Source organism: Malania oleifera, chromosome 2 (assembly GCF_029873635.1).
Source record: "Malania oleifera isolate guangnan ecotype guangnan chromosome 2, ASM2987363v1, whole genome shotgun sequence".
NCBI classification, from domain to species: domain Eukaryota; kingdom Viridiplantae; phylum Streptophyta; class Magnoliopsida; order Santalales; family Ximeniaceae; genus Malania; species Malania oleifera.
The window spans coordinates 124,434,994-124,461,131 of record NC_080418.1 but is presented as its reverse complement, the minus strand read 5'-3'; the positions used below and the strand labels follow the sequence as shown (position 1 = coordinate 124,461,131).

Sequence of the window (26,138 nt, the reverse complement as noted above, 5' to 3'; positions counted from 1 at the left end):
GAATTTATGCTCAATTTTTGTGTGAGAATTTCAAAAAAAAAAAATTTAGTAGAGAATATCAACAAGATGGAAGCAAGATAACCTTTAAGAATTGAGCGCACTTAAGAGTATTTAATTACTGAATAATTTCTCGGTATTTTAAAATCTTTGCCTTAGGGCTATATATAGAGTTTAAAAAGTGTATTCCTAATTCCCCAAGTTTACTTGGAGTGTTTCCCAAGTTTGCACGAAGTTTGGAACCCAACAAACCAAATTTAGAAACTTTCCCGTACTGAACTTTTAAAAAGTTTCAAATGGCAGTCGCCTATCTTGAAAAGGTAAGGCACATGTCTTGTTCAAATCCAGTTTTATTAGGCGCATGAGCATTTGAAAAACTTGTTTTTTAAGACTTTTATTTATACAACTCTTTTTACTCTTTGGGCCTTTTAATTTATAACTTTGAAAAATATTTTTCAAGGTCTTAAAAATAGGTCTCTAGGTCATTATTATTCCTAAAGAGCTTTAATGCATTCATATTGAACTTTAAATTGAAGTACTTACATAAGACTTTCTTAAGACACTAAAACTTTCAATTCTTGAAGTCTTCATGTATGTCCTTACTTTCAGTTCACCTTGTTTTAAGCTTCAACATTCTTTGAGCTTTCATAATATTTGTCAAACTTTGATATGAGCTTTGTCGAACTTTGATCTGAGCTTTGTCGAACTTTGATATGAACTTTCTTTGAATCACTTGTTTGTAGGTGTATAATGTACTCTTGTGATTACTTGATCTTGAACTTTCAAATACTTGATTCCTGAAACATCATCACTTTAAAAGCATATTAAATTCCCTTGATTTGTTATCATCAAAATAAGAGTCGTAAGCCTTGTTAGGCCAACATTATATCCAATCTATTCATAAAAATAGACATTCTACAAACCAAAGATAATATTAAAGTTTACAATCCATTTGTCGTGGGTACCAAGTTTGCTACTAATAGGCCGATAGATGGAAGTTTAAAGGCAGGAGTGTTACGAGTGTCTTAAAATAAAATATGTATTAAAACAATTGAATAAAACTCCCTTTTCATTGAAGGAAATACTATTGTTGACTTTGGTATATTCCCAAGAGGGGGGTGAATTGGAAATTTAAAATTATTTATTCCTAAGTATAACTAATCCAACAGCAGTATACCACAACCTAGGGTCTGTCTAAAACACATACCAATTCAACAGATGAACTACTAAGCAAATATATAAGCAATTAAAGCAATCTTAGTATATCAAACATTCAGAACAATAAATATTAACATACAAGTGCAGAAAGTAAATTGCGAAAAATAAAACTAACACCAGATATGTTATCGGGGTTCGGCCAATACTGCTTATGTCCCCGCCTTAAGTCGCAACTCAAGGATTCCACCAGTTTCTCACTTCATGGGAGAGCAACACCATTTACAACACCTTACTAGGATGGTGCACCTAGTTCTCTTAACCGGGTCTGAACCAATTCGGTGCTCTCCTAACCAAGTCAGAGTAATTTGGGACTATTCACAGGGTTAGTCACCCTCTTCCGACCACTTATCGGGAATACCGCTGATAATCAAATATTTGTGTGGAATAAAGATGCTTCTTACACTAAACAGATATATACCAATACAACCAATATAATCAATGCACTCACAATGATGTCATCTTAAGCTCAAGTGATATTCATTAACCAATGTGTTAACTCTCAACAATATGTGTATTAATATGTATATGTGAGAGTGTGACCTTTGATCTCAAGATAATATATTTGCAATATGAATATTCAAAGAATTTCTACACCCCTAAGCAAATATCTCAACAATATTTATCAAATATTAAGCATAATAGATATTCGGGTTTTAAGCTTGCAAGTAATGTATATATTAAAAGGAATATGCAAGCTTCTGAAACTTGCAATAAGGATGCAAGTTCTTAAGCAAATGTAGAGTTTTCCCATAATATATTTATGAATGAAATACAATGGGAAAACTTTAGCTGACTCTCAAAAACAATATCAAACAATGCAACTGCGAGAGAGTTGTTAGCTTGCAAAATGAATGTGAAGAACAAAATGATCTCTTTTTAAAAATATGTAATTAAATGAGTATAAAAAAGAAATTTTGACAATATGCTTGTAAAAGGTGGGAGTATGAAATATTTAGCACAATAAATTTTTCAGAGAAAAATTTTCTAATTAATATGCTAATCTCTTACTAATATAGACAAATAAAGGGTATATATTGATATTGCTAAAATTATAACCGTTGGGGATATTGGAAGTATTTTGGGAAAAGTTTAATCATGTTTAGTTGAAAATAATCTCGTTTACCTGCGGTAAAACATTGACCAACCCGAGAGGTTCAATCGACCAAGGACAAGGTTCGGTGGACCAAGGCAAATTTCAACTACAGGTTTGGTCGACCATCTCAGGGCGATTCTGAACCCTTCATGGGTTCGGTCGATCAACGCAAAGTTTGGTCGGCTACTCATCTAGGTTTGGTCGACCAAGGCTAACTTGAACTACATATTTGGTTGATGAAGTAGTTTGGGGTGTTAGACACTTTATGGTCTGGTCGACCTAGGATGGTTTGTCCAAAACAGAACAGTTGATTGAGAGAAGTCAACATGTTGACTTCTGACCGATTTGGTTGATCGAGACATTTATACTACCAAGAGTTCGGTCGACCGAGACCACTAAATTTGTGCTTTTAGGTCTTGTTTTGGTCTCTTTGCTTTAACAACCCTATGTGATCAAGCATATGTCTTTTAAGCTTAATGAGTATTGGTTCCTAGGGTCATACTGTGGCCTCTTTGAGCTTATATACCCCATCATGCATGATATACAAATATTACAGACTATTATTACAAACCAACAAATTATAAACTAAATGTAATACAATAAAATGTCTTCTTTTGATATTTTGCTCTTCACTTCATGGAGTACGCCAGGTGTATGTATATTTAGATTCGTCTTGACCTCCATTTTTCTTGTCCCTTATGTGTGATCCCAAATATGGATCTGTTCACATGCTAAATACACACATAAGTTCACTACGTTTCGTCAGCATCAAAATAAAGATCGGACTTAAAAAGTCGACAACTATTTAATATTATATTTTATGTTCTTGATTTGAATTTTTTGCCATTAAATTTAATATTTTGTTTAATATAGATATAATTAAATTGACTTTCGCTTGAATATGACATTGATGATTTTTTACCATGTTTGATTAGCATTAAATTGTGTGTTAAAATTAATCCTAGTTAGGCATGTAGATTGCATGTGCTCTCCTTCTATTATATTTTAAATAAATAAATTTTAACATATTATTATTATTATTATTATTATTATTATGAAACTTGTCGTACGAATGAATATCTCTACTATTAGAAAAGGAATTCCCCTTTCTTAGTTTGGTGTTTAACATCCCCAAACTATCCCCATAACTACCCATAAAAATTTTTAAAAAATCTCTAAAACTACCCATATATATTTTAATATCCCCAAAATGTTCCTATAACTACCCATAAAAATTTTTTTAAAAAAATGGCTGTAATTACCCATACATTTTAAAAATATTCAAATATTTTTTTTTTTGTAAATATCTAAAAAAAAATACCCCTAATTGCCCACAATTTTTTCTAAAATAATATTTTTTATAATATTAGAAAAGTGATTCTTTTTCTTGGTTTGATTTTTAATATTCCCAAAATGTCTCTATAACTAACCATAAATTTAAAAAAAAAAAAAACCCTATAACTACTCATATATATTTCAAAAAATATAATTGATCATCCATAAATTTCTTGAAATATATCTTTAAAAATATATTATGTTTTATCTTTTAAAATTTATTTTATTATAATTATCACTCAAAAATGATGGTGCAAGATCGCTCAAGTTAATATCATGGGTTAATATTAGTAGCATACATTATTTTTTGAATAAAGCTCATTCCATTTTTTTACTTGACAAGCGCCAAAATATAAAATAATACTTTGTTTGGGAAAAATTTTCCCGTTTTGAGGCTTATATAATCTCGCAACTTGGTCTTGCAAAATTTAAACAAATCTCGCAGGATGGTCTTGTGAGATTTAAATAGATCTCGCATGTTGGTCCTGTGAGATTTGAATGGGACACTCTCCTTTTCTTTTTCTTCCTCACGTGTTGCCTGCGCTTGCTTCTCTCCAAGCCTTCCTCCTCTACCGACGAGAGAAGGTCCAACTCCCCCTCTCTGCCCACCCATCGTTGTCCACGAACACCACGATGTTGTAGCAGTAGAAATGGGTTCACAAGCTCACTATAGGAGTTGTCGTTGCAGGAGTCGACTGACATACAACAACTTTCACTAGCAAAGAGAATCAGACCTCCACTTTGCTTCCGCACCCCAACCGCTCTGCATCTATATAAGTTTGCAGTGCGGGGAATTGATTGGTCAGGGGTGCTGTCATTGGGGTGGGGAATGGCACAGCTAGGATGGGATTGATTTGTAAGTGCTACACTTACATGCAGACTTTCAACTTCTACCTAGGTACCCTAACTACTACCTGCTACCCCCTACCCTACCTATAATGTATCTTTATACTACTACGTATATAATTGATTTGCATGTTGAAACAGATGATGATATATGTATATTATATATATATAACACTACTTTTTTTTTCAATGTATATATAATATAATTAATGATAATCATGATCAGGTGGAGCAATGTCCTGGATCAATTTAATATGCCAACCTCACTGGGATGATAGTTGGTTACACTTTCACTCCATCCCTCAGCATGGTGTAAGCTAGTTAATTATCCACGTTCATATATATATTCACATACAAATTAAGGATTATGAACTTGTTCATAAAGAGAGAGAGAGAGAGAGAGAGAGAGAGAGGGAGAGAGAGAGAGAGAGAGAGAGTGTAACAACCAATACATAAATAAATAATATTAATTATTAATTTATTAATTAATTAAACATTATAAAGAAAATTAATTAAATTAATAAATCTGAGGGTTATGTGTGTGTGTGTGTGTGTGTATATATATATATATATATATATATATATATATGCTTAAATACATGCAAGGATAAGTTATTTTATATATATATATATATATATATAATGGAAATATAAATTAATACAATATTATTGAGTAAGTGGATGGAATATAATATTATTTTGTCAGTTAAGTATATATATATGTATGTATATAATCTTTTTATAATAGAAAGTATGTTTTCTTCTTAAGCAACTTATAATTGGAATTTGAATTCCAAAAGTCAGAGAGCATTCGTCTCTCTCTCCAACTCTCTCTCCACGGCCACCTCTTTCTCTTTTTAAAATTTCTTAGCAAATATTTGGCTGATCGAAAATCAAAAAATACCAGTGGGCTCCATTCTCCGCCACCGACATTTATACTGAAGTGGATTTGTCGTAGGAGCGATGTGGGCAGATCTCCAGGGATAAGGTAAATTCACACTCTTACCTCAATTTTTCTTAAATATTAAGCCAAATTGACGATCGGACACCACCACGAGAATCTAAGGATAATTCTATACAAGTTTGGTGGAGTGGATTTCTCGTGGGGTCGTTGTAGGCATAACTCCAAAACTAGGATAAGGAGGTTATTTAGAGATTAATTGTTATTTAATTATTATAAAGTTGAAAATGTTAAAATATTGGGTATTCTAGGGTGGAACTGTGTAAGTAGGGTTTTTTTTTGGAATACAAGGTTTGGGTGAGCACCGCAGGCATAGTTTTGGGAACCCTGCAAGCATGGTTTAAGAAACAGGTAAAGGGAAATAAAATTATATCAGAATTTTATTAAGGTGAACTGGTTATTTACGAGCATATGAAACCTAGTATGTATCTACATGATTTTCAGAACAGCCTGAGAATTGCAAAATGATGATTTTGTTTAAGGTTTATATTTGAGATAATTGCATATGATATTCAATCCATGTAGTATGAGAACAATTTTTCCTAATAAATTGAATATAAATTACTGTGGTATTTGGGCTTGCATATGGGGATGTTCGTAATAATTATGGCATGATGAATGAATTGTTATGTTTGATTCTTGCGTGGAAATGTATTGATATGTTGAATTCCTATGTAGAAATGCATTTATGCGTCTGCGTGAATCACCTGGTGTGGTTATTCGTATGCATCACAATATAACGTTGGCATGAAGAGGTTGTTATATTTCCTATATATAAATGATATGACGTTGATAGACCAAGGAGTTCGTCATATTATCATTTATATGGTGTAGGACATTGGCAGGCCTGAGGAGCTTATTCTACTGATGTACTACGAGTAGGTCATGTGTAATGACCCGGAATTTAAATAACTAGAAAATATAATGAATAAAATGTATTAAGGGAAAATAAGGGGAAGAAAGGAAGAATTTTTAAGAAAATAACCGGTCTCGTCAACGAATGTCTTGTATTCATTGACGAGTGTCCTTCTAAGCTCGTTGACAAACTCAGTTTCTCGTCGACAAAGGAATCCCGAGAAAGTATATTTGGAACTCTGAATTTCGTCAACGAAGGTATTTTCTCGTCGACGAAGTCTCTATAGCGCCTCGTCGACGAATCCACGTGTCTCATCGACGAAGCCCTGCCTATAAATAGAGAGTTCTTCATTTTCAACGAGAATATGCGACCTCTCTCTCTCTAGGACTATTTTTCCACCTTCTCTCTTCAATCTCGGGCTGGTTTTGACCCGGTTTGACGATCCAGAACCGCTACTAGGTTCGTAAGATCATTCTCTACAAGGTTGTAGGAGTTGATCGTTGGATTGAGGGGTTTGGGAAACATCTCAAGATCAGGGTAAGTGATTTATTTTGGCATTTTCTTAAGAAATGTTGTTATTTGAAGTCTAGAAAATAGTAAATAAGTATTTTTCTTAAGATTTAAGTTGATTGGAATTTATTTTAATTAGGTTATGATTTTTGATTCAGGGTCCAAGTGAACGTTGCGGGTATCGGTTCGGGGATCCTGCCAGCGTAGTTTGAAAGTCAAGTAAGAGGAAATTTATATATTAAATCAGGTTTTTCATGAATTAAAATGGATTATGTGTTTTATATATATATATATATATGTATATAGATATATGTTTTTATGTGGATTTAAATTGCCAACCATGAAATTTATTTTTTCTAAGCCTAGGGATGTTTATATGGCTATGTATATGTGAAAGTAATTGAATGAAAGTGAAAAGGAATTTTCTGAGGATATTAAGTAAGGAATGAAATATAATTTCAGCATATGAATGTTAAATGTGGGTTGGCTTATTTTACAGGAATGTATATGAATCTTACTGTTAAATTGTGTAGCATAAGATTCTGTGCAAATATATGTATTAAATGTATGAGATGCAGGTTAAGTAAGTAAAGTATTGAGAATAAAATATAATATGGACAATGTTACATGTGTATGTTAAATGCAACCATGTAAAACCAAGACAGCTGAAAGACAGCCATGTTAGCATATTCTAGCGCATTTCTATGTGGACTAACTGATGATGGCTAAAGACCAGTTGTAGTACGAAGGAATGAAATGAAAATGTTATGCAATGAAATGACAATGGAATGACACTACAATGAAATGAAATGACAAATTTGAATGATACAAATGGGAAAGAGTCACTTAAAGTGAAACGAAATGCAAAGTTAAGCTATGAGCATGAATGAATGTGTATGAATGTATAATGACAGAAAGGAATGATGTATTATGATGTTTAGAAGTATATATGTATGTAGAACATGTTACGATTAGGTGAGACATACTCTTCACCTGAGGGCTTGCCGAGGAAGGCGAGTGCGCTAGTAGCTTAAGATGTGGCAGTAGTTCCATAACGTGCTAGGGCAGAGGGAACCTACTTGTATGAGCGAGTAGATTTCCCTATCCTTAGGGTCTTTTCCAATAAACTATTGTTGAATGTGTGAGTACGAGATCAAGTTAACACTTGAGGGCTTACTGAGTAAGGTGAGTACCCTGGTATGCTTTAATTGTGACCTTAGGGTTACCTAAGTATCAGAGCAGAGGGGTGCTACTTGTATGGGCGGGTAATCATCCTTATCCTTGGGTAATCTTATGGGCTAAATCTTTGCATGTGTTTGATTAGGTTCAGAAAATGATTTCAGAATTATGTTAATGATTTGCAAATGAAATTAAAATGATATCTATTTACCTCATGTTAGCCACACGCTATTTTAATATGTATATTTTCTTCCCTTACTGAGATGTATCTCACCCGAATATGAATGTTTCTTTTTCAGGACATCCTCGAGGTTGGTCTTAGGGAGCTCGAGGGTACTTAGTTTTGAGGAATATTAAGAAACAGGGTATATGTTGATACTATTTTGACGTTGTAAATATTTATATTTTATGTTTTATGACGTTATGTTTTAAGGATATTGTGAGGGATGAATATTTGCGAAAATACTGAAATATTTTGGAGATTATGTTTATATTTTTCGCTGTGTATGTACGTTATGGATTATGATTTATCAAGATATTATCAGGTATAATGCATCGAACTCGGGTTTAAAGGTTCGGAGCGTTACATCATGGGGATTGGATACTGGTGAATAGTGGTGTCTGTGTGGGCCACATTATATCCTGTGTGGACGATGGCGCCTATGTGGGTCATGTTATGTATCCTGTGTGGATGATAGCGCATGTGTGGGTCATGTTATGTATCCTGTGTGGATGATGGCGCCTGTGTGGGTCATGTTATGTATCCTGTGTGGATGATGGCGTTTGTGTGGACCATGTTATGTACCTTGTGTGGATAGTGGTACCTGCGTGGATCACGTGTAGATAAGAAGTACGTAGGTGCCTATGTGGGCCACATACTGATATGTACGCAATTGCTCTGTTTGGGCCATGTACTGAGGATATTGGAAGATAAAGTATGAGATGCATGATTCCTCTGCGGATGTGTAGTGCGCATGTTAATTATAGCGTAATAATAATGATATAGCATATTGTGAATGCATGTGTGTGTATGCGGCGAGGTAAACATATTGTCGCGGGCTTGCTGAGAAAGGCGAGTGCTCTAAAAGGCAGTTTCCAAGCATCAGTACAAAGGGATGCTACTTGTATGGGTGGGTAATCATCCCGATCCTCGGAAACCTTTTCCTTTAAAAAAATAAAGATGTGTATACTGGTGGCGAGGTAATTCTTCACCTGAGAGCTTACTGAGCAAGGTGAGTGCTATGATAGGTATCTTTTAGGTATTAAAGCAAAGGGAAGCTACTTGTACAGGCAGGTAATATTCCCTATCCTCGGATGTAGAGACCCAAACCCGTAATAAGCTGGGTTCGTTGACGAAGGAGTCACGTTCATCGATGAAGACCTTCAGAGCCTCATCGAATAAATTCAGAGCCTCGTCGATGAGCAAATACTGAGCAAGTCATAGAAATATTCGGAATTGGGCTCGGTGACGAAGGAATGGCTTCATCGACGAGCTATGTGGCGGATTCGTCGACGAAGATGCCGCCTCGTCGACGAGTTGGACTCGGTCAAAGACCCTATAAATATCCATTTTGGTTGCTTAAAAGCTAAGTTTCTCCCAAAGCTCTCTTTCTCTCTCTAAACCAACGAAAATCCTCTCTCTCTCTCTCTCTCAGATTCTTCGCCGTTCGATGTTTGTTTCTAAAAACGAAAGTTCTTGCGTGGATCAGATAAGGAAGTTCTACAACTTTAGCGGATAAGATTGTTGTTTTGAAGATTTTTGGGTTTTCCCAAAAATCGAGATAAGGATCTGATTTCGATTTTGATTTCGATTGAATATTTGGATAGTAGTCAAAATTATAGTAAGATTATGTTCTATAGTTTTTAGGTTTTAAGGATCCCGGGTTGTCAATTTGGATCATTTTGTACATAGTTTCGTTTCAAGTTTAAGGTAAGGGGAATTTGATTACAACAACATTTTTGGAAAACTAAACCGCTAAAAAGTTAGGTTATGCTTATATATATGATTTAACTATTTATTTGCTAAATTCTACCGAGTAGAAATGCCGATTTTACGATTTTTCGATTTTTGGTAAAAGTATGGATTTTGGCGTATGGTCTCCAAATGTTTCAAAACTTCTTTATTGGTATTATTATGTATATAGGAGATGTCCGAATCCCTTATTTTTATTTAAATGGTGTTTATTATATTATTTACTATATAGAGAATTTTTGTTTAAATTAGTGTGATGTACGGACGAAAACGAATTTGTGAACATTTGATATTATTGATATGGATTATGGGAATGGAGTTCCAACTTATTATACTAAAAATGTGGAAAACAGAGACCGGTTATACACCGAGCTGTATCTGTGAAAAAGGGTAAACCGAGAGGATATGTGCCGGTTTATACCCGATGTGATTATCTAAATTTGTGAAAATACTGGAATTGCACAGGCTACTATATTTTGTCATAAATTGTATATATGATACTGGAAGCACAACTTGCTACCAAAAGAAGTTGAAAAAAAAACTTCAGTGAAGAAGTCGAAAAAAACTTCAATGATGGGGTTGAAAAATACTCTAAACTATTATAAGCACGGTTCCGATGCTGGCAGTACAGTACAACCACACATGTGGGATCAGTGTGGGTACTTAAAATAGTCGACTTGCGTGGAGTTTGTAAACTACTGGTAAAAATAAACTAGGGAGCGGTTAGACTATAGAAGATGCTTGGCACTGTCTGTACGAATAGGACATTATCAGAGATATCAGTGCACAACCCGTGCCAGAGGGATAAACAGGCAAACTTGTCATACTAAGCTGGTAGTTGTTCTAATATTCATATACATGATTTAAATACTTGAATGTGCAGAAAAATCCTATATGTTACAGTATTATAAAAAAATGTTCCATATGTATGAGTTTGTATGAAAATATGCATATATGCAGTCACACACTATTGTAACACTTTCTTCCTTACTGAGAAGTGTCTCACCCCATTATACAACCTTTGTTTTCAAGTCCATCAGGTCGTCGGTCCTCGTAGATAGAGGGACCTGGGGGATTATTTTTGGTTTAACTTATGTAAGCATTCAAATCATGTATTAAACGTAGATGGAGTTCCTTTTTGGAGGGTTGTAATAACAGGTTATATTCTATGTCTGGATTTATGTACTTAAGGATGTAATAATAAGCTCTAATATAAGTCTAGTAGAAATCCCAATGAATGTTTATGTTTTTCCGCAACATTTGCATTGTAATTATGTATGGTTTACACCCGTATGTCCTTGTTTTAGGGCGGGTTGTCTATGTATCTTGAACAGGTACAAGTATTTTGTATTTGGGTTAACGGTGTTGGTCCGTATCTAAAGAGACTCGACATTGAATTGATAGAGGGTAATACTCCAGTATGTATCGCCAGTCTAGTGGTACAGCCTATGTTGCAGGAAAGAATTAAAGCCGCCCAGAAAGAAAACCTAGAATTGGTAGATGTAATGGATAGAGTGCAGGGTGGTCAGGGAGAGGAATTATGCATTTCAGATGATGGGGCTTTACAGTTCCGTTCTAGATTGTGTGTTCCTGCTGATGCTGACATTAGGAGGACTATTTTAGATGAGGCTCACAGATCTTTGTATACAGTTCATCCCGGCAGTACGAAGATGTACTAGATCTGCGAGAGTTTTATTAGTGGAGTGGTATAAAGAGGGAGATTGCTGAGTATATAGCCCAGTGCTTGACATGCTAGCAAGTAAAAGCTAAGTACCAGAGGTCAGCGGGTCAGTTGCAGCCGCTATTTATCCCAGAGTAGAAGTGGGATCATATATCTATGGAATTTGTTTCAGGGCTGCTGTCGACATCACATGGCCAGAATGCGATTTGGGTGATAGTAGACCGGTTGACTAAGTCCGCCAATTTCTTCCCTATCAAGATCAACTATTCCCTCAGCCGTTTAGCGGAGATTTACAATCAGGAGATAGTTCGTTCTTATGGGATGCCTGTATCTATTGTGTCAGATCGAGACCCACGATTCACATCACGATTTTGGAGGAGCTTGTAAGAGGCTCTGGGGTCTCAGTTATCATTTAGCACGACATTCCATTCTCAGTCAGACGGACAAACTGAGAGGACGATACTGATATTAGAAGATATGTTTCGTGCAAGTGTATTAGATTTTGGGGGTAGCTGGACTTAGTTCATGCCACTGGTGGAGTTCGCGTATAATAACAGTTACCAGTCCAGTATTGGCATGGCACCGTTTGAGGCCTTGTATGGTAGGAGATGTCGATCTCCTTTGTATTGGGACGAAACTGGTGAGCGGCGAGTTGTGGGTCTAGAGATGGTACAGCAAGCATATGACAAGATTCAGCTTATCAGGGAAAGAATCAGTGTAGCTCAGAGCCGACAGAAAATTTATGCCGATGATTGCCGTAGGAATTTGGAATTCGACGCTGGTGATCATGTGTTTTTGAAGGTAGCTCCATTGAAAGGAGTTATGAGGTTTGGTAGGAAGGGTAAACTTAACCCTAGGTTTATCGGTCCGTTTGAGATTTTAGAGAGAGTGGGGCCGGTGGCCTACAGGCTAGCTTTGCCACCTACACTATCCAGGATGCACGACATATTCCACATATCTATATTGAGGAAATACGTCCCATATCCTTTTCATATTATCAGTTATGGTGAGTTAGAGCTCAGTGACTCACTAGTATATGAGGAGGTACCGGTGCAGATTCTGGACCGAAAAGAAGAGGAACTACATAGTAAGAAGATTCCTCTGGTAAAAGTTCTATGGAGGAATCATGCAATAGAAGAGGCTTCTTGAGAGCTCGAGGAACAGATTAGATAGAAATACCCGCAATTGTTCCAAGAAGTCCGTACGTAATTAAGAAATGTGTGTAAATATGTAATAGTTCTTTGTAGGTACATGTAATGTTTTAGTTAGTATGTGATTTTTTAGTTTCAGAGGAAATTTCTTTTGGTATATGTAATCTCCTAGAACTTGAATTGTAACAATGATATTCCTCTGCCACAAGTGAGGGTAAGTAATAAAGTAAGTAGACCATTTTGCCTAAGGGATGATAAACTATGTGAATAGTAAATTTTGAGGACGACATTTTATAAGGAGGGGAGAATGTGATAACCCAAAATGGAAACAGTAACAGAAGGAGTAAGTCGACTTCGTCGATGAATCCCTTGTATACGTCAACGAGGATTTAAGAGAATTCGTTGACGAAGACTGAATTTCGTCGACGAAGAAATACCGAGATAGGTTTTGAGCCGACTAAATCTCGTCGATGAGGACTAAATTTCATCGATGAAATTATTAAAGGATTTGTCGATGAATGACGTGGCTCGTTGACGAATCCCCTGTTCTATAAATATCAAAAATCCGAGTTTTAGCTTCTTAACTAAGTTAACTCTCTCCTCTCTCTCTCTCCCCTTCGGCCCTCTCTCTCTCTTTCTTCAATTTCGGGATAAATTTACGCCGGATCGACAATCCGAAGTCACCACGACGCTCTTGGGGAAGTTCTCTCCAAATCTGCCAGAGCGGATCGTTGGTGAAAAGCAAGTTGGAAATCATCTCTAAGTTGAGGTAAGGCTTTTTAAGTCAAATTTGGTCTTGTGGTAGTTATAGGAAATGATATATACACAAAAATACTGAGGTTTAATACTTAGAATTTTCAGTTTCAGTGTATTGATCAGGAAGTTCTACGGGGGTTAGACTAGGATATTTTAGGGGCTTTCTCAGTAGCCAGGTAAGGAAATAAACTAAAGCAGTTACTTTCATGCAAATTATTATTATTTATAAGAAAAGTTATTTTCTAAAAAGCATGTGTTATATTTTTAAATTACGAAGGAAAGGTACGTTTGAGAAAAATACTACTACTATGTTGAAATGTATATATATGTATAAGATGCCAGAAATTATGATTTTTGAAATGCAATGTACGGTTTTATACAGCAAATGTGTGGCATGAATATTATTTTACGTGGAGAAATATTATGATATGATAATGATGTGAATGCAATATGATTTGAGATGTTATGACAGTATACAGTACATTATGATTCTGATAAATGCATGATAAAATGATTATTTTCAGAATGACGTATTTATGTATGATTTCAGCGCGAGGCCGTATTTATGTATGATTCGGAGTGAGGTCGTATTTATGAGATGATCGGCACGAGGCTGTATTTATGAAATGTTCGGCGCGAGGCCGTATTTATGAAAATTATGAAAGATGTTATATTATCATATACTATATGTTATCAGAACCCGAATGTTAATTTAGTTCAGTTCAGGAGCTCAGTACCATAGCTATATAGATCAGATATCTATGTTCAGATTAGTGCTAACCACTCCACGAGGGAGTGGGAGATGGATAGTCGATGTGGCTTTCAGTAGAGTGTGGACGTCCACCTGGCAGTCCGGACCAGGGTGTGGCGGGCCTATCGTACTTACAGACATATTTGATTTGGCGGTGATCGGCCAGCCATCGTTGGGTCCCGTCTTCGGGCTTCACAACCCGTCATGGGGGGTAATACATGACATCAGCTAACGATTCATCCTGAGTATGTTTTCAGTATTATCAGTTATAACATATGTTTTATGTACGTTATGACTTATTAGAAAATATGAAAGCCTGTGATTATTTAGTATGAGATGATGAACGTTTACGAAAATAAGAAATGTACTATATATGTATGCATTAAATGTTCATGTTGCGACACTGCTATATTTAGTTTATTTTCCCTTACTGAGAAGTGTCTCACCCTCCGAACTAAATGTATTTTCAGGAAACCCTGAGTGACCGGCGGGTCATAGCCGCCGTGGAGTCAGTGGTATTACCCCGCTAGGAGAGTGAGATTTTGTACTAGGGTCAGAATTATTTTGTGTTTGACCCTAGAGTTATTTTGACATTTATGATGATGTATATAAAATACAGTATTATGATATTGTAGTAAACTCTGGTATTATGCTTATGGATGGATGATTTAGATTTTTATGCTTGCTGCTGCTTAAGTTTCCGCTGTGATTGACAAGTGTCCCCGATACCCATAGGTTTGGGTCGACTTTTCCATTTATTATGTTACATTCCATATTCAGAAATTGAGGTCGTTACAGTATCAGATATGGAGGATTGAATAGCATGGCACTCGGGTACCACCTGGCGGGTTCGGGGCGTCACAGGGTGGTATCAGAGATGGAGGATTAAACAGCATGGCACTCGGGTCCCACCTGGCAGGTTCGGGGCGTCGCAGTGTGGTATCAGAGATTATGTTATAGGTTCTACAGACTTTAGGATTGATTAATACCAGAGTATATGAACGAATAAGGATAAAGATAGGAATTGGTAGATTAGGATATTGATAGGAGATTTTGAGTTTTGTTTCGTTGCTTAGAGGCAGAAATCCCTTGATGGACTTCTATGAGTTTCTAAATCTGGCCAGTTTCAGAAAACCATGGTAAATCCATTGACGATGATGTCTCTGAGCAGAGAGACTGGAACTCATAATTAGAACTTGAGGGTTAGGTTGATTTGGGGATAAGCTGGTTGTTTGATGTTTTAATTGAGGATTTAAATGTTAAACTAATTCGTTGTTGTACCTGATGTGATATGAAGGTTCTAAATTCGCTTTTGTCCTGTCTACAGGATGGATTCCAAGGGAAAGGATGTTAATGCTAACATCCTGTAAGGGAGAATAATGTACGAGCTACCAGTGTGGGAGAGATCGATACCTCCACTCTACTACGAGGTTTAGCTTGGCAGGTTCAGGAAGAGATTAGGCGAGACTCAGAAGGACGGAACTGCCCACCTGCCAGGGCTGTTCGATTGACCAATTTACTCACCTAAAACCTTCTACATTTGCGAGTGGTGCTGACCCACTCGTAGCGAAGAGCTGGGTGCAAGAAATGGAGAAAATGTTGGCAATGTTGTCTTGCACTGGGGCACAGAAGGTTGTTTTCAATGCCTATAAGCTAACAGGGGAGACCGAGCGCTGGTGGTAAGCAGTGAAGTTATTGGAGGAACAACGGGCAATACCCACGGATATGACCTGAAGTCAATTTAAGGAGCTTTTCTACGATCGGTACTTTCCCGCCACCAGCGGGGCTGCAAAGGCGAAGGAATTCTTCAATTGAAGTAGAGGCAGCTCACGGTTCAACAGTACGCTATGAAGTTCTTGGAACTCTCCCAATTTGCATCCTTTATGGTTCTAGATGAATGCAAAAAGGTGAGGTGGTTTGAGAGGGATCTGAAACCGAGAATTCACAAGTAGGTGGCAGTCTTGAAGGCTCAGAACTTTTCAAAGTTGGTGGATAAAGCCACCGTGGCATAATTAAGCTTGTAGAGGAGTGCAGATATGGTAGAGTAAAGGAAGAGGCCTATGCCTCCCAATTTTTCTGATGATGCCAGATAGGGCTCGTGGAGGGGAGACAAAGATGTTGGGGGTCAGAGATCAGATAGGAGAGATCGAGGACATCAAGGTGCTTCAACACACCCTTATTGTGCTCGTTGTAATCTAAGGCATTAGGGAGAATGTCAGGCCAGGAGTATTAAGTGTTATTGGTGCGACAAATACAACCACATGGCCTGTGATTGTCGGGGACTGCCGAACAACGCACCCGCTCCTGATCAACACCAAGGGAATGAGCCATTGCCTTATGGTGGTCCGACGCGTGTGTATACCATGGTTCTGACTGATAAGGATACTACTCGTGGTGTAGGAGCTGGTATGATTTTATATTAATAGTTGATTTGATTTTAGATTCACATGTTTACTTAGAATTGTGGAGTATACCGAAATGCATGGTGTGTGATTGATTCATTAATAGTACAATATATATAGAATTATCGCTTCACAAATTTCGAGGACGAAATTTTATAAGGAGGGGAGAATGTAACGACCAAAAAATAAATAATACAATATTAATTATTAATTAGTTAATTAATAAAACATTATTAAGAAAATTACTTAAATTAAGAAATCTGAGGGTTATGTGTATATATATATATATGCTTAAATACATGTAAGGATAAGTTATTATATATATATATATATACATATATTTATAATGGTAATATTAAATAATATAATATTATTAAGTTAGTGGATGGAATATAATATTATTTGGTTAGTTAAAGTATATATATATATGTATATAATCTTATTATAATAGAAAGTATGTTTTCTTCTTAAGCAACTTACAATTGGAATTTGAATTCCAAAAGTCAAAAGAGCATTCGTCTCTCTCTTCAACTCTCTCTCCACGACCACCTCTTTCTCTCTCTAAAATTTCTCGGCAAATATTCTGTCAATCGAAAATAAAAAAAAACCATTGGGCTCCATTCTCCATCACCGACATTTCTACTGGAATAGATTTGTCGTAGGAGTGACATAGGCATATCTCCTAGGATAAGGTAAATTCACACTCTTACCTCAATTTTTCTTAAATCTTAAGCCAAATTGACGGTCGGACACCACCATGAGAATTAGGGATGATTCTTTACAAGTCTAGCAGGGCGGGTTGCTCGTGGGGTTGTCGTATGCATAACCCCAAAACTAGGATAAGGGGGTTATTTAGAGATTAATTGTTATTTAATTATTGTAAATTTGGAAATGTTAGAATATTGAGCATTATGGGGTGGAACTATGTAAGTAGGGTTTTTTTAAGAATACAAGGTTTGGGTGAGCACTGCAAGCACAATTTTGGGAACCCTGCAGGCGTGGTTTAGGAAACCAGGTAAGGGGAAATAAAATTATATCAGTATTTTATTAAGGTGAACTGGTTATTTACGAGCATATGAAACCTAGTATGTATCTACACGATTTTTAGAACAGCTTGAGTATTGCAAAATAATGATTTTATTTAAAGTTTATATTGGGGATAATTGCATATGATATTAAATTCGTGGGGCATGAGAACAATTTTTCCTAATAAATTGAATATGAATTATTGTGGTATTTGGGCTTGCATATGGGGATGTTTGTAATAATTATGGCATGATGAATGAATTATTATGTTTGATTTTTGTGTGGAAATGTATTGATATGTTGAATTCCCATGTAGAAATGCGTTGATGTGTCTGCATGAATCACTTGGTGTGGTTATTCGTATGCATCACAATGTAACGTTGGCATAAGGAGGTTGTTATATTGCCTAGATATAAATCATGATATGACGTTGATAGACCAAGGAGTTCGTCATATTATCATTTATATGAGGTAGGACATAGGCAGGACTGAGGAGCTTGTTCTACTGATGTACTACGAGTAGGTCATGGGGATTGGATACTAGTGAATAGTGGTGTCTATGTGGGCCACGCTATATCCTGTGTGGATTATGGCGCCTGTGTAGGCCATGTTATGTATCCTGTGTGGATGATGGCACCTGTATGGGCAATGTTATGTATCCCGTGTAGATGATGGCGTCTGTGTGGGTTAGTTATGTATCATGTGTGGATGATGACATTTGTGTGAGCCATGTTATGTACCCTATGTGGATAGTGGTGCTTGTGTGGGCCACGTGTAGATAAGAAGTACGTAGGTGCTTGTGTGGGCCACGTACTGATATGTACGCAGTTCTCTGTGTGGGCCACGTACTGAGGACATTAAAAGACGAAGTATGAGATGCAGGATTCCTGTGTAGATGTGTAGTGCGCATGTGAATTTAATTATAACAAAATAATAATGGTATAGCATATTGTGAATACATGTGTATGCATGCGACGAGGTAAACATATTGCCGGGAGCTTGTTGAGAAAGGCGAGTGCTCTGATAGGTAGTTTTTTAGTATTAGTGTAAAGTGATGCTACTTGTATTGGCGAATAATCATCCCGATCCTGGGAAACCTTTGCCTTTAAAAAAATAAAGACGTGTATACTGGCGGCAAGGTAATTCTTCGCCCGAGGGCTTACTGAGTATGGTGAGTGCTCTAGTACGTATCTTTTAGGTACCAGAGTAAAAGGAAACTACTTGTATGAGCGGGTAATCTTCCCTATCATTGGAGACTTTCGCTTGCATAAAAATTATGTACTTGTGCATATTGGATGTGTGCATGATATCAGATGTCAGTGATGTTATTAATTATGCGTTTTCTCAGCTATTATTGATATTATATGAGAAACAGTTTATTTTTGATATATATATATATATATATATATATATAATAACTCATCTGCCACACACTGTTATAATTTATTTCACCCTTACTGAGAAGTGTCTCACCGTCGTGAATTATCAACTTTTCAAGTTCTTCTGGAGATCGGGCTTGAAGGCTTGTGTTGTGATTGTTTTTTGTAGTTTTCTTTTTGGGGTACCGTGAGATACTGGTAAATATACAGATATATTTGTACGACGTTGTGTTTTAACTACTGGTTGTAGATACGGATATCTTGATATTGTAGTGTTCATTTTTGGGATACTATATAGAACTCTGGTATTTATTTGAGGTTATTTATTTTTATTTCACTGCATGTACGTTAATTATGATATCAGAATTTGAGGATTGAACAATGTGGCACTCGGGTCCCACCTGGCGAGTTCGGGGCGTCACAAGGCGGTATCAGAGATGGAGGATTGAACAGCAAGGCACTCGGGTCCCACCTGGTGGGTTCAGGGCGTCATTGAGAGAGAGAGAGTCTACTTGGGTATCATGCATGCATATGAATGACCTACTACCATATATAATTTTATTTTTTTGAAAATAAAAAAATAAGTTATCATTTTTTGTAACTATTTTTAACTCAAAACTAAAAGATGAAAAATTATTTTGCACAATAAATGAATTAACTTTATTTTTAGCATACTTTTTCGAGAATCTTAAAATTTTTTTAAAAATAAGTTAGCATTTTTTTAATTCTCTAAAAATTTTAAATAAAAATTATTTTTCTCAACTAAGGGGGTGCTTAATTTTGATTGTTCTTTCAAAAATTAATAAGAAGAATATAGTTAAATAGAAAGCATGCAATATATATCTGGATAAGACTAGCTTCGAGTTTGTTTTCCATTTCCATGAAGGGAAACCATAAAAAGAGCAAATGCCCAACACCATTTAAAAATTTTTTGAATGGAAATAGGGTACCTAACAAATCAATCCCCTGCACTGCAAACCATAAAGGGTAGGGAGTAGCACATAGCAGCTAGGGTACCTAGGTAGGAGCTGACAGTCTGCATGTAAGTGTAGCACTTACAAATCAATCCCATTCTAGCTGCGCCACTCCCCACGCCAATGACAGCACCCCTGACAAATCAATCCCTTGCATTGCAAACTTCTACAGACACAGAGCGATTGGGGCTTGGAAGCAAAGCGGAGATCTAATTCTCTTTGCTAGTGAAAGTTGTTGTATGTTAGTGGACTGCTACAACGACAACTCCTACGGTGATATTGTGAACCAATTTCTGCTGCTACAGAGTCGTGGTGTTTGTGGACGACGACCGGGGGGGGTAGAGAGGGGGAACTGGATCTTCTCTCGTCGGCAGAGGAGGAAGGCTCGGAGAGAAGTAGGTGCAGGCAACATGTGAAGAAGAAAAAGAAAAGGAAAGTGTCCCATGCAAATCTTGCAAGACCCATCTGTGAGATTTGTTAAAATCTTGTAGGACTAAACTGCGAGATTACATAAGTCTCAAAATGAGAAAATTTATCCTAAATAAAGTATTATTTTATATTTTATTATAAAATAATAATAAAATGAGAAAAAAAACTCATTGATATCATGTATTTAGAAAATTAATTTGCCTTTTCTTTCTAGTTTAATTAAGGGAGCAGTTGTCTCTTAAACACGTGGCGAACACCCATGGGTCATTTCCAACGCCGCACTTCATGCAGGTGCACCCTAGTTCAATCAAGATTCACTAAAAAGGCAGGTAGACCAGCACACACGGACGTACCGGACTTTAACTATCCTTTCCAAAACAGTTAATTCCGGACGCAATCCCCAAATTCTAATCCACTTTGTAGATCTTGTGACGTCCGCTCGTCTTCGCCCCGCACGCCATCTATCCTCGAGAAACAGAGCCACCGAGAAAATCATTTCTAATAGTAATAATACATTCATCTCGTCTCATACGCACTCTTATCACTATTCATTTCGCGTGCTTCGATCGTGCGGGAAGAGAGAGAAAGATCGAGAGAGAGAGAGAGAGAGAGAGCAGAGAGCGGGAACTCTGATTCTTTTGGTTCGTGTCGAAGAGCGAGGGAGAGAGAGAGGGAGAGAGAGAGGAGAGAGAGCAGAGAGAGAGAGACTAGAGAGCGAGCATGGCGAGCGAAGTAGACAAGGACAAGGTTGAGCAGCCTGAGGAGGAGCATAGAGATGACGTCGTTTCCATCGAGCTTCCAGCTCCCAAAGGCTGGACGAAGCTGGTTCCGTTCTTTGACCTTTTGTGCTATTTTTTTTTTTGTGATTTAGCTCTTTCTTTTTGTTTTGAGCTCCAATTAGCTCTGTTTGATTTCTCTTCGTCAAATTGTTCTTCTCGCTCTGGTTGTTCTTGTTCTGTTTCTCGCCATCTGTTTGTTCTTGTGGTTAGGGTTTTTTCCCCTCCGAGTCTGCTCAGGGGTTGAAGTCTTTTTATGTATATTTTATTTTGCTGAATTGTGTAGGAAGAAGAGTTTGTATGCTTGATTTTGTAGTTCTTGTTTGTTAAATTTTGGTTAGGATTGGAGTTTGACGCTTTTTCTTCTAGATTGTTGGCTTGGTGCTTTTCCATGGCGATGTTATTCTTTATTGTTTTGTTAGTTAGGGAATGGAAGAAGCAGTTGTAATTGAATAAAGGATGTTGTTTCTTGATTGTGAGTGATTGTAATCCTGATTCTATATTTGGCACAGTTTGTACTTAATTTTGGTTTGACTTTTTTTTTTGACGAATTAGTTCTTTGGTTTCTCCCACTGTTGTTTGCGAATTTTGCATTTGCATTTGTATGACGCCCAAGAATTGCGTCCAGACTGTCTTTTTAGAAGTATTATACAAAATTTTCATATTCCACTTTTAAATTCTTTACAGTGCCCAACCCTGACATTCTTGTCATTAGCACTAGAACGTAACTCTTGTTTTGAAGTTTGAGCAACTAGTTTATTTTGTTAAAAAAGGAAAAAAATCATCCTTTTCAACATATCTGTATTTGTTCACTTGTTTGGCTAATGACATTGTGAAAATGTTTTATTTGCGTCCATTTGCATCCCATCTTACATTTCTGCTTAAGCTGCATTGCTGTTAATGAGTGAAGCTTACATCAATTATAACCCATGTGGACTGCTTCTATGTTAGGAGTCAAATTTCTCAATTTAGATCAGAACATCATGTTTTATTATCAGGACACAGTTTTTATTTATTTATTTATTAATTCTGATAGCTGAAGTAATGGCTTTATGTCTGGAATGGTTTATGGGAAAGGAAATTGTATAAATGCAGGCGTGCAGGTCTGCAGGTCGAGTGTGAAAGAGAGTGAGTAAATCAATGTTGTACCATTGGCACTATTAACAAGGCTTCTTACTAAATGAAAAGAATAAAATTTGTATATTTGCATTCAAGCCTTGGACCATAACTGGCTTCTTAAGCATTCTCTCTGGCATATTTAGCAGTTTTGGCCTGGCTGATCCTCTAATGGATTGCTGAAAGATAAGAATTTTCATCCATAAGAATTCTAACATCACTTTTAAAATGTTTTATACTAAGATACTATTTAGCACATTCAGAAAAATATTAAAATGATGAAATTGGAGTGGTTCAAGCCCTTTTTTACCTTTTGTTCCTGTCCTTGAGTAGTTATAAATCTTGGGATGATGGGGTCTTTAATGTTTTAATTTTTAGGAGAAGAAATAGAAGCTGGAGTTTTTCTTTTGTTTGGTTTGAAATTTATGGTGGTTTATAACTTTCTTTCATTATTTCACAGAGAGAGAGAGAGAGAGAGAGAGAGAGAGAGAGAGAGAGAGGAGGGGGAGGAGGAGGAGAAAAGAGAGTGTGAGTAGAGAATGGTGAGTGAGGTTGCCTAGGACAAGTTTGAGCATCACAAGGAGGAGCATTGAGATGGTAGCTTCCTGCTCACAGAGACTAGAAAAAATTGGTTCTGTACTTTGTTCTCCACCTTCTCATTTTATGTGACTTTGTTCTTCTTGTTTATCCTCCAACTGTCTCAATAAAAGAGAGGCTAAGGGTAGAGAATGGTGAACAAGGCAAGCCTGAACACATTTGAGCATCACAAGGAGGAGCATTGGGGCGGTAGTTTCCTGCTCCAAAAGGCTAGACAAAACAGCGCCATTCTTTTATTTTCGTCTTCTCATTTTCCATGACTTCATTCTTTCTTCTTGTTTGTCTCCCAATTTGCACTGTTTGATTTTCTTTGTCAAAATTTTCAGTTAGCTCTGGTTGTCTTGCTCTGTTTCTTGTTATCTGTTTGTTCCCTTGTGGTCAGGAAATTTTCCTTTGAGTGGAGTTTTTTTTTTTTAAATAAATTTATCTGTATATGTAGAAGAGTTTGTAACTTTGTATGCTTAATTTGTAACTTTGTGGCTTGTTAAATTTGTGTTAAGATTGGAGTTCATGCATTTTATTCTAGATTATTTGGCTTTGGTTGTCCTTTTTTAGTGGCTGTGACATTGTTTCATGTATTACTAATTATTGAATGAAAGAGGCGGTTATAATTGAATTAAAGATGCAGTTCTGAGTATTTTTTTCCTGTTTCTATATTTGGCACTTCATGTGCAACTTTGGTTTTTATATGTATTTTTTCTTTTAATAATAGAGTTGTTTAGTGTCTCCCATTGTGTTATTGCAAAGTTTGAAGTTGTATGATATATATATATATATATATATATATATAATGCCTTAGAACTGCTGATGTACCTGTTTTTCTAGAAATGTAACAACAAGTGTTTGAGCTCCACTTCTAAGTTCATTTCACACTCAGTCTCTAAAGTTCTTGTCACTAGTGCTCAGATGCAGGGAAGTATGTTGGTAGCTATTGGGTAGAACTTCTTTTGATGTGAAAATGTTCTTTTCCATTTTGCCAAGCAAAGGTGAGGCTTGAAGTACTGTTTATGTTGAGAATCTTGAAATTTGATTCTAGTAAATTTAGTTAAAAAGGAAAGAAAATCTTAGCATTCTGTACTTTATCAATTGCTTGGCTAATGACATCACAACCTTTTCCTTTTAAATTAGAGATTATGGAATTCAGTATGCTTCCACTCTTAAAATTTCAGTAGCTTATAAAAATAATAGCAGTTCTTGAATTGATACCGTGTGACCTTCAAGTACCTAGAAGGTGTGATTTCTTGTGTTAGGTAAATTATGTAAAGGGAAAGCTATGCAGCAAATGTGGATTGTGTGTGTGTGTTCAAATTTCTAATTTGAATTAAATATTTTCTTTTTTGGGATGTTGTTGAAACTTGAAAGGTTTTACATCCTCCCAATTGCCTCCCATTTTACTTTCTTGGTTAGGCTGCATTATTTCCTAGGCTTACATCCATTTATGGAACAGGCAGGCTGCTTCTAAGTTAGGGGTCAAATTTTGGAATTTGGGATAGAACACCAAATTTTATCATCAGGAGATTCAGGACAGGACATGGCTATTTTGGTTGTTTTGACTGTTGAATTATTGACTCTATGACTCTTAGTTGTGGGATTCTGTGCACAAAGGGAAATTATAAGAAACTTTATATAAGTAAATTATAAGAAACTTAGTATATATGCATTTGAAGCTTCTGACCAAACATGGCATCTCAAGAATTTGGAAGGAAAAGTTGCCTTGATGTTTAGCAGTTCTGGCCTTGCTGACCCTGCTAATTGATTGCTTTGCTATTTTTATATGATGATAACAACCTTCAGCATTTATTAGAATACATAAATAGCAAAATGATGCAAATCAGGGTGGTTCAAGCCCGTCTTTTATTCTTTTTATGCTAACGCTTGAGTACTTGTATATCTTGGGATGTTGAGGGCTTCAAGTTTTTATGGTTTTAGGGAAAGTAGAAAAAAAATCAGGGCTATTTTGTAACCAGATATGAGTTTTGTTGTGGTTTGTAGGCCTCTTTCACATATCTACTATTTTTATTAACATTGCGTTTGGTAAAATGGAGTTAGAGGCTTGGATTTGGAGTCCTGCAGAATTAAAAAAAATTCAATATGATTTTGCATTATTTTTCTATTAACAAATCTAAGGTTTTAATTCCAATATCCATGATCCCAAGTGCAGCCTAAGAAATTGGTGATAGCAAATGTGTTAATAATTAAAAAAACTGTAGAATTGATGCAAAAGTAGAGTTTTATAGTCAAGAAGGCCTTGCACTTGGCAATTTGCTTTTCAGATGAGTAGAGAGGGGAGGGGAACTATATGAGATGGTAGTTCTATCTTTGTATTATTCATCCATTAATTGTACATTGCTTTATAAAAATTGAAAATCATTCTTATTATTGTTAGAAGGGTATATATTATTTTAGTAATTAGATGGGGTGCACAGAGATTTTTTGTCATTTATTATTACTATTGAACAGGGACCTGGAGCTGTACAAAAACTCTGCTTGTTTCTCCCTTTCTACTAGCTCCTTCTTTATCCTATTGCTGTATTTTCTTCATCAAATATTCAATGATTTTTGATTTTTAACATGGTATCAGAGCAATAACATGGTATCAGAGCAATAAACACATTCTAATATGAAAAATCTGGTTGTTGGTTAGCTTATTTTTTTCCCTCTTGAATCAGACAAATTCTCTCTGGTGTCAGTTGCATGCATCCTTTATTAGGTGCTTTATTTGGTTATTTTCTATTCTTAATTTGAAAGCAGTCTTTTTTCATCTAGAGCGTAAGGGTGCTGGGTGTGACATGCCATGTTTAGTTTTGTGGTTGTGGGCCCTGGGGCTGTTTTTTTAAAGACTTGTGTACCCTTATTCATGTGCGCAATTACTCAGCTGGAGTTGCTGCTCATTGATTGTGGATGCTGTGTATGATGTGCTCTTCCTCTGTTTTGGTCGTGGTTGCTGTTCCTTCATGCTGGTATGGTGTTATGTCCGCAGCTTATTTTAGACTGCTGTAACTATTATTCTGTAGTTGTGGCTGCCTTAGTATATTGCTTTCTTTTCTGTGGGTGTCTGGTCAATGCTGCTATTTGTCTCCTTCTTCTGTAAGTATAACTCAATGGCCGTGGCTGCCTCTTGAAATCTTGTAGT

General features: G+C 36.3%; 1 protein-coding gene across 1 annotated transcript in view; it reads left to right on the top strand.

The window, feature by feature from the left end:
- Nucleotides 1-20,930: 20,930 nt before the first annotated feature.
- Nucleotides 20,931-26,138, top strand: part of LOC131148567 (methyl-CpG-binding domain-containing protein 11-like) — a 38,554-nt gene continuing 33,346 nt past the window's right edge. The window contains exon 1 of the mRNA XM_058098355.1: nt 20,931-21,341. Within this exon, the coding sequence (XP_057954338.1) occupies nt 21,237-21,341 (105 nt within the window). The 5' untranslated portion in view covers nt 20,931-21,236. The remainder of the gene's footprint in view (nt 21,342-26,138) is intronic.